This window comes from Limulus polyphemus, unplaced genomic scaffold (genome assembly GCF_000517525.1).
Source record: "Limulus polyphemus unplaced genomic scaffold, Limulus_polyphemus-2.1.2 Scaffold2516, whole genome shotgun sequence".
Lineage (NCBI taxonomy): Eukaryota > Metazoa > Arthropoda > Merostomata > Xiphosura > Limulidae > Limulus > Limulus polyphemus.
Genome location: NW_013668126.1, coordinates 147546 through 160918, shown reverse-complemented (window position 1 = coordinate 160918; position 13373 = coordinate 147546). Strand labels below are relative to the sequence as shown.

The 13373-nt window shown below is 34.5% G+C and overlaps 1 protein-coding gene across 1 annotated transcript in view; it reads right to left on the bottom strand.

Moving 5' to 3' along the window:
- The window catches only part of LOC106467175 (5-aminolevulinate synthase, erythroid-specific, mitochondrial-like), an 18014-nt gene extending 4878 nt beyond the window's left edge, over positions 1-13136 (bottom strand). The window contains exons 1-6 of the mRNA XM_013927496.2: positions 12992-13136; positions 11157-11279; positions 8419-8629; positions 7086-7270; positions 5343-5522; positions 2062-2226 (exon numbers count right to left, since the gene is read on the bottom strand). Coding sequence (XP_013782950.1) covers positions 2062-2226; positions 5343-5522; positions 7086-7270; positions 8419-8629; positions 11157-11279; positions 12992-13136 — 1009 coding nt within the window. The remainder of the gene's footprint in view (positions 1-2061; positions 2227-5342; positions 5523-7085; positions 7271-8418; positions 8630-11156; positions 11280-12991) is intronic.
- Positions 13137-13373: the final 237 nt, after the last annotated feature.

The following is a 13373-nucleotide window of genomic DNA, read 5'->3' as shown; positions in this document are numbered from 1 at the left end:
ATTCTCCCCAAACACTGTCAGGTACATCCTAGATCGTGAGACCGAGACAAGTAAATTTGAAAATAGGAAAGGAAGAGCAGAACACCTAAACTCAATGATACTGATGTTAAGTATCTTCGTTATGCAGCCTTCGAGACAGAAGGAAGACTGCCACTGATCTCAAGCATGAGATAAATGACCATTTACCAAATGAGAGAAAAATGTCCAGATCTATAGTATCAAGAAGACTCAACGAGAATGAAATATTTAGTTGTTTGTCAGTTAAAAAACCTTCACTTCGATCTCCAAATATTGCCAAGAGACCGAAATAAAAGGTTCAAAACTGGACTGCTGATGATTGGAAAGGGTGTTATGGTCGGAAGATAATGACCCCAAATACTCATCCAACCTATGCAGAAATTACTTAGCTAAGAAAGAAGCTGCTGGAATCATTCAAATGATGCAATGGCCGCCGCAAAACCCCGATCTCAACCCAACTGAGTAGATCTGGGATTTGATAAATCAAAAGTTACTTCCAAAGAAGTTTTATGGGAGTGTATTAGAGACATTTGGAGTAAAATCCCAAAGGACACTTTGATTAAATATGTTACAACAATACCTGAAAGACTGTCTTCAGTTATTAAAGCAAAAGGGGGACAGACAAAATATTAACTGTTTGCTGAATTCAAGCACTTCCGCTGAGATTATGAAGAATAATAAAATTTTGATGTTTCACCTGTGATTTACCTTCCATTGTTCTTTAAAAGTAGCCTGAAATCTAATTTTTGACTTTGTCCTAACAGTACTGTATATTTACACATTTTGCTTCTGAGGAGCTTGGTGATGGAAATAAGGTTACAATATTATTTACAGAAGTGTACCAACTTGTTAAAATTAAGTCGCTTGAGATTATGTTAGGTGTAATGTAATAAAAGAAGGGGCTTTCTAGATTAAATAAATTAATATATTAGGACTGGATTGCACAAGTTTACCCGAAGTGTTTTATCATAAATATTTTAAAACTGTGCTTAGTTCTTACTTTAGATGGCTTTCATTAATCATGTTTGTAGTAGAAAAACTTATATTTTGTCTAAAGTACACTAAGAGTGCTTACTCTTGGACTGAACAGGCTACTTAAACTATATTACTATAAATATATTGAAGACTTGACGAGGTACTTCGCTAAATGCCATCAGCATTGATAATTATCAAGGTTGGAATAGGTAAACTTTCCTATGGTGACTAACACATAGAGTTTATTGTATATTATGGTAAAAGAGGAATAACATACTGTACAGCGTTTAGGGCAGCAACAAGCTACGAGACCTCAAAAAACTTGGAACAACGGTCTTATCCACCAAGTGAAGACTACTGTCACGAAAGAGAACCCCCTGACACAAAAAAGTATTTTTAGTGATATTGGGCGAATGTCATTGTACAGTAACCATGTTGAATTTGACGAATGCTTGCAAGGTAAAAATTCACAAACTTACAATACACCTAAAAATCAGAAAAATGTTTGAAGGACAGGATTCACAGCAATCCTTTTCGGCTACATGCTTGTCAAGCCCCTAGATACAGCTCCATTGGACTCTTATGCCTTTGGTCTGCTGTAACTGTAATATTAGAAGCCGACGACCACGAGGATGTCTTGAAAGTTGGTTAAGAAGTATGGTTTAAAAATCACCTCGTCGTCCTTTGCAGAAGTTGTTGCAATGGAAATTGCGGTATTCAACTGAGAAACATGGGACCGGAAACATCGTTTTATAAAGTGCGGCTGCTCTAAAAAATACACTATGTTTGCTCACGTTTAGGCCTGAACACGCTTATCTAACGTATCTTATAACAAATATCCTAAAGGTTATACTAGGTACTTAGCTAAAGTGCTGTTCACATATTGATAAAGATCAAAGGTGGAATAGGTAAACTCCCATATTATATAATATACAAGTTCAAGACACTAAAGTTGAAGTGGCAAGCTTATCTAAAGTGCTTCTCTAAATAAATTGTGTTAAATTATATATATATTTACTCGCCTAAGATGTCTATATATATATATACATGTTCAGTAGGAAAATTTACCTAAAGTGCCTGAGATTATGTCCATTTTATGCATAACTTTGTCGCGTTCTCCAATTCCAGCACCATTTTCTCCATATAAACCTACAGCATGAACTTCATCGACAAAGGTGAGAGCTCCGTGTTTGTGGGAGACGTCACACATTTCCTCTAAAGGACAAACGGCTCCTAAACGTCCACAAGTAAACAGAATATTGTAAATTATATATATGTATAACCTGTATAGTGTTTAACAGAAGAGTTAGTGAACATGACTTTCCTTTTATTTTAGCGAAAGTGATGAAAAATCACGCAATAAGACTAGCAATAGTTTTAATTATTCTATTAATAACTGGCTTAATTAATTTTTTCAGCAAAAAAAGTATGATCATATGACATTTCAATAATATTATTTAATACAAATAGTTTTTAAACTATGAGCTCTGACGATTATTAAGTGAAAACGGCTGAGCAAATTCGAATGATTTGCTACACAATTTAAAGACCACGGTTCGAGCCGCGAAATGCCGCTAAACATGGTTCATATTTTTAACTGTGTGTGTAAGTGGAGAGGTATTATAGCCGTGACAGTTAATCCCGCTTCTTCCAAGGTAAGCTTCCAGTGCTGCTAACTAGTGCCCTCCTTTCGGGTAGAAGTTCTAATCTGGAGAATAGCTATGTCTGAACTTGTGGTTTCTGACACCTGGCCGTTTAACCTATAATGTGCCTTTTTGGTTAAAAAAACGTAAAATTAAACAAAAATCCAATGTTTCTGAACGAAGATTAGAGAAGCAAAAACAATATTTAAACGTTTAAGGTGTTACGAAGCGACTTTTTTTTTTACATAAATGTAATGTTAAGGGTCTATTATAACACACTGCCACATTTTTTAATCCAAAAATATAACCTAAAGGACCAAAATTGTGAAAAGCCATTGATATTTTGCTGCACTTTCGCTCAGAAGTCCTACTTGACAAGATGCGGCTGTCATTCTGCATTGAGTTAAGTTGTTTGTTTTCAAGTGTGTTTGTTTTTGTAATAGAATAGAACTGAAGATGGCGTCTCTGAAAGAGGTTTCTACTGTTGTTCCGGTAACACTAACTGATAAATACGTTGCACATCCTATCATAATTTGGTTTTAGCAGCTCGTTTTCAATTGGTTCCCGCTCATAACTGTCTGTAGGCATAGATAATTCACTAGTGCCGCAAGTGTTTACAAACAAAGAAGTACAATCTAACTATTCGAAACAGTAGGTTTACTAATAAACGTAAGACGACGTTGACTAGCTGCCTTCCCTTTAGTTTATCACTTCAAAATTAGGGACGGATAAAGTACATAACCCTTGAGTAGCTTTATGCCACAAAATGCCATAAACCACAAAATACACCATAAACATTGCATTCCTTTATTTTAAAGGAAAAGCCTTCACAAATCCTTTCACTGTTTGCACAACATCATAGCCAGCTCCTCCTTAACCGAATACTAAAAACGCTAGCATAAAATACCCAATTTACGCTGCGGGTTTCAAATGCTTTTGATTCATAGAGGCCTCAATCTACCGACCGATCAAGCTCTTCCATTATCCTCGACTACTTCTTTAACTATCCCAAGGGAGAGGGGGACAGTAATAGACAAAAAGACCCGTTAGGATACCCGCCCGAAGTATCTAAGCTTGTGTTCTAAGTTCATTCCTGCTAGCTAGCTAGTGAGGATATGAATACGGTTTCAAAAACTGCGCCCCAGGAATCCCGAAGGGGGATTAATACAAAATCCAATGCCACAATAGAGTTTAGCGACTTAGCAACCCTGGAAACCTATTACTTGACTCTTATTGTGCCTGGATGACTTTCCGGACACGCTTTAGCCTCCCTCCCTCCTTCCCTAGGTGGGAGAAGCCAATTCATATAAATAATGAAACCTCAAAATCGCCAGATAGTAAGTAAGCTTTCCAAGTTTGGTCCTGCTAGCTCCAAAATTGTAAAAGTAGTTCGCAGACAAACAAACAAATTCACACGCATAATAGAATATCTTCCTACTTAGTACAGTGCCTTACAATAGTATTTACCCCTGCAAAGTTTCTACATTTTTTTGCCGTCTGACCTTTCAATCATGACACTTTCAAATGGAACTTTATATTTAGAATCTACACAATCTACCCCCAACTGAGAAAGCTAAAAAACGCCGATATTATATAAGTAAGTTAGATTTCCAAAGAACATTAGAATATTCTCAATTGCATAAGTATTCAACCCCTTTGATACAGCAATCCTAAATCAGTTCAGGTGAAAAAGAGTAGTTTGAAAGGTCAAATAAAACAACTTCGTTAAAAAAAAATGTACATTATTTCTATTTCATCAAAATGTGACATTAGTTGTAGGAGTGAATGCTTGTGTAAGGCACTGTATATGAAAATAAGATACTAGGGGTCTTTCGTTCCAGAAATTTTCTTGTTTCTTGATCTAGTCAACTATCAGCGGTAAGTCTGAAAACTTATAACGCTTAGAAACAAACAAACTGGTTTCAATGCCCGTTGTGGTCATAGCACAGAAAACCCATTGCGTAGCTTGGTTCTTAACAAACAACTCTAAAGAAGTTTGTTTTGTTTTAGTACAAAGTTATACAATGGGGATCAAACCTTGAATTATATTGTTATAAGTTCAAAAGAAGGAGAAATGTTTACAAAATTAATAATCTGATATTTTTGATCAAATGATTGTCGTTTCAAAATTAGCACTGTTTTAACTGTTTAATAAAAGAGCAATATAAAATTAACCATTTACTTATGTAATTTTAAAAACTTGAACGAATAGCCTATTAATTATCGCATTTGAACGTAATTTTATACTCAGGTCTTTAATTTTCCGAATTTTGTGTGGTTTTAATAATAGATAGTTCAACAGAGAACTTGTATTGAACTCAGGGTAAATTATTCAGTTAATACAAATACCAGTGTGCCACAAAACTTTAAATCAAGTTTAAGTCTAGTGATATGGTCTACAATAATTGAATACAAAAGGAAACACTATCAGCACCATTAAAAAACAAAACAAAGAAACAGAGAAAACAAGTTATTATTGATTACATAAAGATTGCATTTTTATCATTAAATGTACAGTGGAATCGGACTTTCTGTGACAGCATAGAACAGGTTCCGTGGTTTTATTAATCTTACTTTTAGTTATTATTCACAGATACAGATATTTATACAGAGATAATAAATAAGCTTGAGGGCTTAATTTTGGGAAGACGCAGCATAGGTAACCCGTTATATAGCTATTTTCTTAACAACAAACAATGTTCCTACCTGTCATAGAGTGGACAGTTTCAAACGCCACAATCTTCGGAACATTAACGTGGATTTTGCTCAAAAGTTGGTCCAGGTGTTCTGGGTCATTATGACGAAAAATGTGTTTAAAAGCTCCACTATTCCGAACACCTTGAATCATTGAGGCGTGATTTCCCGCATCAGAAAACACGTGACAACCTTTGAAAGATTAACACGGAAATCACAAACGATCGCTGTGACTAGTCACATAATTATGTTTAATGACATAAGCATTTTAGCGATCATTATCGCACTGACGTGAATAACTGCGTATCATTAAAATCATAAGTATTCTTTTAATTTCTTAATAAGAAATTACTATGATCTTAAAAACATTTTTGTTAATTTTTCTTTCATTGCCAGAGATTGGTGGTCTTATAAAATATATATTCTTATGTTACAGTCGTAAAAAAAGCCTTCAAAAGAAGAGCGAAGTTGCCCTAATGATTAATCACTTTGTGCAACCTCTCTGTGAAATGTGATTGTTTAGTAGCCTGATTTGATATATTTATGTGTTTAACACAATATGCGTAGAGTTTGATGTTTCATAAGCTCCCCAAGTGTTTCTGAAGTTCAGTGTCGTTCAGTTTTAGTTCGATAACAGTAATTTCATAATGAGGCAAGAAGTTATAAGTCGGTATTACCAAAGTTTCATCATCCAGATGTAAAAGTACTTCGATTTATAATGCAGTTAATTGTGAATGATATTAATGCTTTTCCTCTTGATGCAAATATTCATTGCATCAGAAGGGTGTCTTTGGGGCTTCTGACCATATTCTAGGATCGAGAGCATCATAAAACAATTTTATAAAAAATACGTAAATCAGTAATGAAATGCTGTCAGCTCCAATTAAACAAGTTTTGCCCTCAATGCCCTAGCGAGTATAGAAAAGAAGAAGCGTAACTAATTTCAGCAACTTCAGATCTTACAAAGATAAATATTATGTTCCGAGGTACGATGCACTTACAAGTAGCTCTTTGGTCCCAACTTATTACCTCTGTATGGGGTACGAGATATAAAACATACATTTATTTATGTGATAATCCATATGTACATATATTCTAATGTATTCTAAAACACAAGAAAACACCAGGGAAAATGTTCGAATTCTAGTTTAATCTTCAACTCTGATGAAAATACAACACGTTGTTATTATTAACCTGTTTTTGAAGTTTCAATGTAGGTCTCTTTAAGAGTTGTTTGTTTTCTTAAGAACGCCTTATAAACGATTTTCAGATTTAAACAAGTATCTGAAACTATTTATGTCACGTCAATACAAAAAAACAAAAAAAAATAGCACAGTAAAATCCGTGTACGTAAACCCTCATATTATATTTGTTCCTGGTATATACTGGTGTTTCTCGCAATTATTAGTTTTCCGTGTGCGTGTCACTCCTTTCATGATTGCTGCGGTTCTGTTCAGCAGTAAATCCCCCCCTCCCCCTTCAACTGATAAAATCATTTTTATAAAGACATGACATCAATAGGGAACTAATATGCTTTTTGCTGTCATGGTAATTATTTGTGAACCATATATTAAGTAATGAAACGATAACATCAAATACTCTTTAGCAACTGCTTCGTCTTACATAAAACACACTAAATATACCCCCAACGCTCTCAGAAATTCTCAAGTGATAATCATTTTAAAGAATATGCAATATGACATCAGTGGTACATTCCAGCACCGCTACCAGTTTCTCTAAATTCAATAATCATACCTGGTAAACTCTTAGCTAAAGTAAACAAGGTCGAGTCATTGGCTACAAAACATGAGGTGAATAATAAAGCCGCATCCTTCTGGTGTAGAAGTGCGAGCTCTTTCTCCAAAAGTTCATGGAAAGGAGAATTTCCGGATATATTTCGAGTTCCGCCAGCACCACAACCATGTCTTTCAACAGCTTCACTATAATTGTCAGAATTAACATAATTTATACAAACAGAATCTCATAATATATTTAGATTCCTTTACCATCACAACCACGTCTTTCAACAGCCTCACTAGAATATAAGCATTAATAAAATTCGTATTTAACAAGGTTCCATAAAATAATTTAGGCTTGTTTGTTTATTTGTTCACAATTTCGAGGGAAGTTTCGCAAGGGCGTACTATACATAGTCGTTTCTAATTCTGAGCTCACAGACTAGAGGAAAGGCAACTAATCAACAGTATTTGCCGCCAACTCTTGGAAAACTCTTGCCCGATCAAATAGTGATATTTGACAGTCACTGTTATATCACACTCATGACCGTAAAATGCGGAGTGCGTTTTGTGCAGCAACGGGTTGTGAACCGTGAATCCTCAGATTCACACTCTGGGAAGTTAACACCCCCGTCCAAATAATTTAGGTTCTCTCGCTATACCACCACGTCTGTAAACAATCTAACTAAGACATGGAGAACAATAGAAAGTGTTAAGATACTTTAGGGTCTGTCTTCAGTTTCTATAAAATATTAACAATAAAAAAAGAGAATATCAAAAAAAGTTTCATAAGCAAATTTAGGCTCCTTAATCACCACTTTTCAACAAAAACAAAGTGCAATTCAGTAATGTTAACCTTTTAAAAACTGAATTGCCTATATATTCGCCTTTAGTCCTAATTACTATTTATTTAACATTACTATACATTCGTGTTTTTCTTTACTTCCTTGTATTACGCTGCTCACAACACAATTTTCTTAATTTTTGTTCTATAATAAATTGTCTTCTGGATTCCTGTTACAATCATTTTTCCCTTCTCTCCTTCAACTGTAAACAGCAATGATTGGAAAACTGCCCGCAAGAGTTTAAACCAAAAATGAACATTGTCAATAACTAAAGTCTATTCGTAATTGTTGATTAAGTAACATAAATACGTTAACTCAAAACTGAATTTCACAAACTTACTCTCGATAATTTTTAACGTCGATGATATGTCGTATACTTCGAACCAAACAATATCTCTCCTTCAACTGTTTATATAATCTTCTTCACAACTTCTGTTAACGACAGTACTATCTACTTGACACTCAGTACATAAAATGTTACCTTCTTAGCTTTCGTTATATACTTACATAACTGCTTTTTTAACCTCTGGGTGTCGGCTCATTCCTAGGTAATCATTACTACACCACACTGTGATGAATGGGGTACCAATGCTGTCTTCTTGCGCAAGAGGAAATTTTTCAGCTATTCGGTTCACTTTCCTAAAGATGCGATAAGAATGGTCTTTCTTCTTTATGGCAATTTGCTCTTGAAAAAAATCTTCATAACAGAATGCTGACACTATAAATTTAACATAAAACATTATAAAAAAATTCAAACTTTTCCACGTCTCACGAATTTTATCAGTAGTAATATCTTTTATTTTCAAGTTAATACTTCACAGTTGAAACTACAAAAACCCTAAAAGAATCTCCGAGTTAGCTGAATATATGGTTTGTTAGAGTTTGTTTGTTAGAAGTTAAGCACAAAGCTACAAAATGGGCATCTGTGCTCTGCCCACCACGGGTATCGAAACCCGGTTTTTAGCGTTGTAAGTCCGCAGACATACCGCTGTGCCACTGGGGGGCCTGAATACATGGACAACCACTAATACTGAAAACTATTTTAATTGTTTTTTGCACTATTTAAATTATGGCACTAACGTTAGAATAAACAACCGTTATTCTCCAGATAATAATAACAAACTTTTTATTTCGGCCAATATTTAACGATTGCATCAGGGCTAGTGATACAAGAGCTGTTTGGTTTGAAGTTAACTACCCTTAAAATTAGTTTACATTGTTATCTCAATACATTATCATATTCTGATGGGTATTTTGCTAGCCATTTCCGCACTGTATCCGATTTGTTTTAGTTGAATAATGTAGCGATTTTCATTGTTGGATAAATAAAAGTTATTGTTACTAAAATATTAGTTACTACAGAATAATAAACCAATAAGCTCGCTACTATTAAGAGGTTCGTTCTTAGGCAAACCCAGAAGCTGATTATTCTAATGATGCTCGTTACTGGGTAAATTAAATGTCCATTATTGCTGAGAAAATAGTAACAAATCAAACTTACGAACTCACTATAGGTACAAGAATCATTTTTGAACAATCCAGGGCTGATTACTCTAAGAAGGCTTGTCATTAAACAATCCAAGGGTAACAACGGATGCCACTTTCCTTCTTATATGACGCTTTATTTTCTCAGTTTTTTTCAACTTTGTATCAAATAAACTACAAAAATTATAAACAAATATTGAAGTTCTACCTTTCAAACAAACCTGATAACAACGAATTTTAGTAAATGTATAATCTTTAGCCCATAAAATTTTAAAACGCGTATGATAACTCAATGTGATAAAGCAGACTGAAAACTACACAATAATCCAAACGTGATCTGGACAGTATTAGAAGTTCTTTAATAAGAAAAGCTGTCTCTGTAAAAGAAAAGATAACTCTCAAGAAAATATTTGGTGAACCACACGCTATTAGAAAAAAAGGCTATTGATCTAACTGCTATTGAAAAAAACGTCCTGTAAGGAAAAACTCCTGTTTAAAAATTCTTCTCTGAGGGCATTTGGATTACAAGCATATTGTTACGACAGCGGAACTCCCATGACGCTGGTAACACGTCATGAGATACTAGAAGGGTCATGACTTTCTCTGGCAACTCTAGTCTTTTCTAGGCGCCCTATATTTTAGTATATAAGCCCGACAAATAAGGCGGAGATAGGAGAGCACATAGAGAGATATAGAGACAGATAATTGAATCAAGCGAACGGTAGTGACCGTAAGTAAAGTGCATGAGTCGTTGTGAATTATAGCGTGTGTTTAAATTAAAGTGACTGTGGAAATTCTGTGTGTTGCAAAGTTGTATTGAGAAAGAATAAACTAGTTTCATTTAACGAAAGGACTTGTATCGCTGAAGTTCCTCGGGAAGAATTTATACTGGAAATTAACAAACGACCAGGGCTGTAAAAATTGGTATCAGAAGTGGGATAAGAAAGAGAGAAAAAAAAAGAAGAAGAAGATGGAAACGAGAGGTGGCAAATCAAACTACAGCTTAGCAGATTTGATGGCAGCAACACAAGAACAGCAAAAGAAACAAGAAGAGAGACAATAGCAGTTGCAAGAAAACCTGCAACAGTGTCAGCTCGAACAGCAAAATAAACAAGAAGAGAGTTTACAGGAGTTGTTGGAGGAAAAAGAAAAGAAACAAGAAGAGAGATTACAGCAGTGGCAGCTCGAACAGCAAAATAAACAAGAGAGATTACAGCAATTGTTGGAGGGAAAAGAAAAGAAACAAGAAGACAGACTACAGCAGTGGATGGAGGAGAAAGAAAATGAACAAGAAGAGAGACTACAGCAGTGGCAATTGGAACAAGAAAGGAAACAAGAAGTACAAATGAAAAAGCTTAGTAAATTTCAAAGTGAATTAAATACCTTAAAGGATGATTTACTGTCTTTTACACAAGGAGGATATATTAGCCATGGACCTAATCAGCCTCAGACAATGGAAAGCCCCTTCCAGACCCCGCAGCTAAACCCTAATGCAGACATCTTCAGTCCTGTCAGAAGTCACATTTCAGAGTGTCAGCAACAGAGGTGATTTAGTACGAAGGAAGCCACAGGAATTCGATGGGAAGGCATCATGGGAAGCATATAGAGCGCAATTTGAGCTCCTGTAGTTTATAGGAAATAATACTCAATTTCTTGCTTTTCGCAGCATAGTTTCTCTTGGCTCATTTTGTATATTTATGAATTACATAATATTTTATAACAGGTTATAATCTTACCCATCGTAAAATTTTAGAGTTTACCTGTCTTTTTATCTTTTGTTTTCTGTGTTTTTTCCATTTCAATAATGTCTTCTTCTAATCCCAGACTTCCAGTTTTTAAACTAGGTTTGATGACACCTAGAAAAGGCCATTCCTTTGTCTGGGCTGAGTAAGAGAAGAAAAACAAGAGCATTTGGTTCATGTATTTTCGAAAGGATGCTTAACCACTGAAAATATTTATTAATCAAACGACTAGAAAAATTTTAGTTAAATTTATATCAAACACTGATTTTCAATAAAACGCATAAAAATTGCATCTATACTTTTAAAACGTTGTATATAACTGACAACAGTGGGTAACAAATGAACCATTCGAAGTCTTAATAATTTTCTTAGGATTTAAAACCAACAACTTTCATCATTGAAAAAACTTTAAATTCATATTTTCAAATGAAGTAAGATAAACTAAGTGTACATTTCCTATGAGCAAATATCATAGTCGGTAGACTCTACATGTATATGTAGGGATATCCAAGGTACTCAATAGGCATAATACAAATATGCACTCTAAAAATCAACAGTGACAGAGCGTTTTATTTTAGAAGATGATTGTTACTCATTTTCATTCGTAGCTCTACCCAACAAGCCCAAAAACAAGGAAAGAAACCACCCCTAAGATACCAAACCAGACAGCGATCAACCATCAAATTGTTCATCTTTCTTCTTCTTGTTTCAGTCGAAATAATTCTACAACTACTTTATCATTAACGTCAGTTTAAACCTACGTACAACTATACATACTGTAGATCATTCCTACATGACTTTCAATATCAAAATTTAATGTTACACTGTAAAAAGCATATTTGACTTTAATATTACTGCATTTGAAAGCTATATATTCCTGGCTGTTGGTACGCAGTTTGTTTACCATGATATCATGGTCATGTCAGGGTTGGCATCAACGTAGTTTAACTAAGAGCCTAGGACTTTCGTGCAAGGAAAATCAAGTTGAGTCAAAAAATGTTTCGATTATTACAGGCTATTATAGATTCTCGCTAAGAGGTCGATCGAATTGGCCGACCTCGTAACCATTTTGTGCTCTTGCATTTTACAGTGTAACATTAAATTTTAATATTGAAAATCATGTAGGGATGATCTTTGTATAGCTGTATCATCCTTATATTTTTGTTTGCATTCTCTTTGGCACTGCCATCCCTACATCATTTTACATTTACAAAATGTTTTCATTACTTGTTTTTAAATGTGGCCCGCTTCTTATTACGCACATTATACCAAACATATCAACAGAGCTTTTACATCAGTTGTATTTTACATATTTATTTTCTCTCAATAATGTTTTAATCAAAAATGCACATATTCGACCCAAGTGTAATACGTCGCTGTGAGTATGTGAATAGCCTTTCCCTTCTGCACTCGAGAAGGTTATTATGTCCGAAGTATTCTAAGTGAGAATAAATATTATGTCGAAAACGTTTGTTGATATCGCACCCCGAAATCCAAGGAAGCTTAGTATTTTCCAAATCAAGAATTAGTAAGAAATATCGTAAATCCGAACGTTTTATGTTAACAAATCTGTAAAAGTTACTGAAATGCCTTGTCATTTTGTATTTGTACTGTTAACCAATAAGATATCCAATAAGTGTTTCGTTAACATTCTCAGAACAGGAAGGTTTACGTCATGATGGTGTATGCCTGACACATTGTTAGTTGTAATTGTAAGACCTAGAAATGATTCATCGCTTGTATACCTTGAACATTATTATTATTAGTTCAACAGGTAATTTGAGCTTTTTTTTATAATTGTTTCATTACTTTTCACTCAATTTGGTTTCTTATGCAACAGATGTATCACTCACCAGGAAGATCTTCATACGGAACCTTTGAAATAGTGGACATAAATCGAGCCATGAAAGGGCAGTATTCCATATACATCCTCATCACTGAATCTTCATAGCTTCGGAGAAAAGATGTTGGCAATCTGTTAACAAATGGACATAGCATTTTTGTGCTGAATAATTGTTGGCAAGTAGAACCTGTAAAAATAAATGAAAACGTAAGTTGATAGAAGTATTTCAGAGAACTAATGTATAAATTAAGTGAGTCTTATTTTTACCTTAATGTTTGTGGGTAAATTTAGGAACAGCTTATATCAGTTTAATAACATCTTAAGTATTTTAAATACCTGTGCATCATAATAAGCATATTGAAATAGCTGTAGAGAATACGCTTATTTAGTGT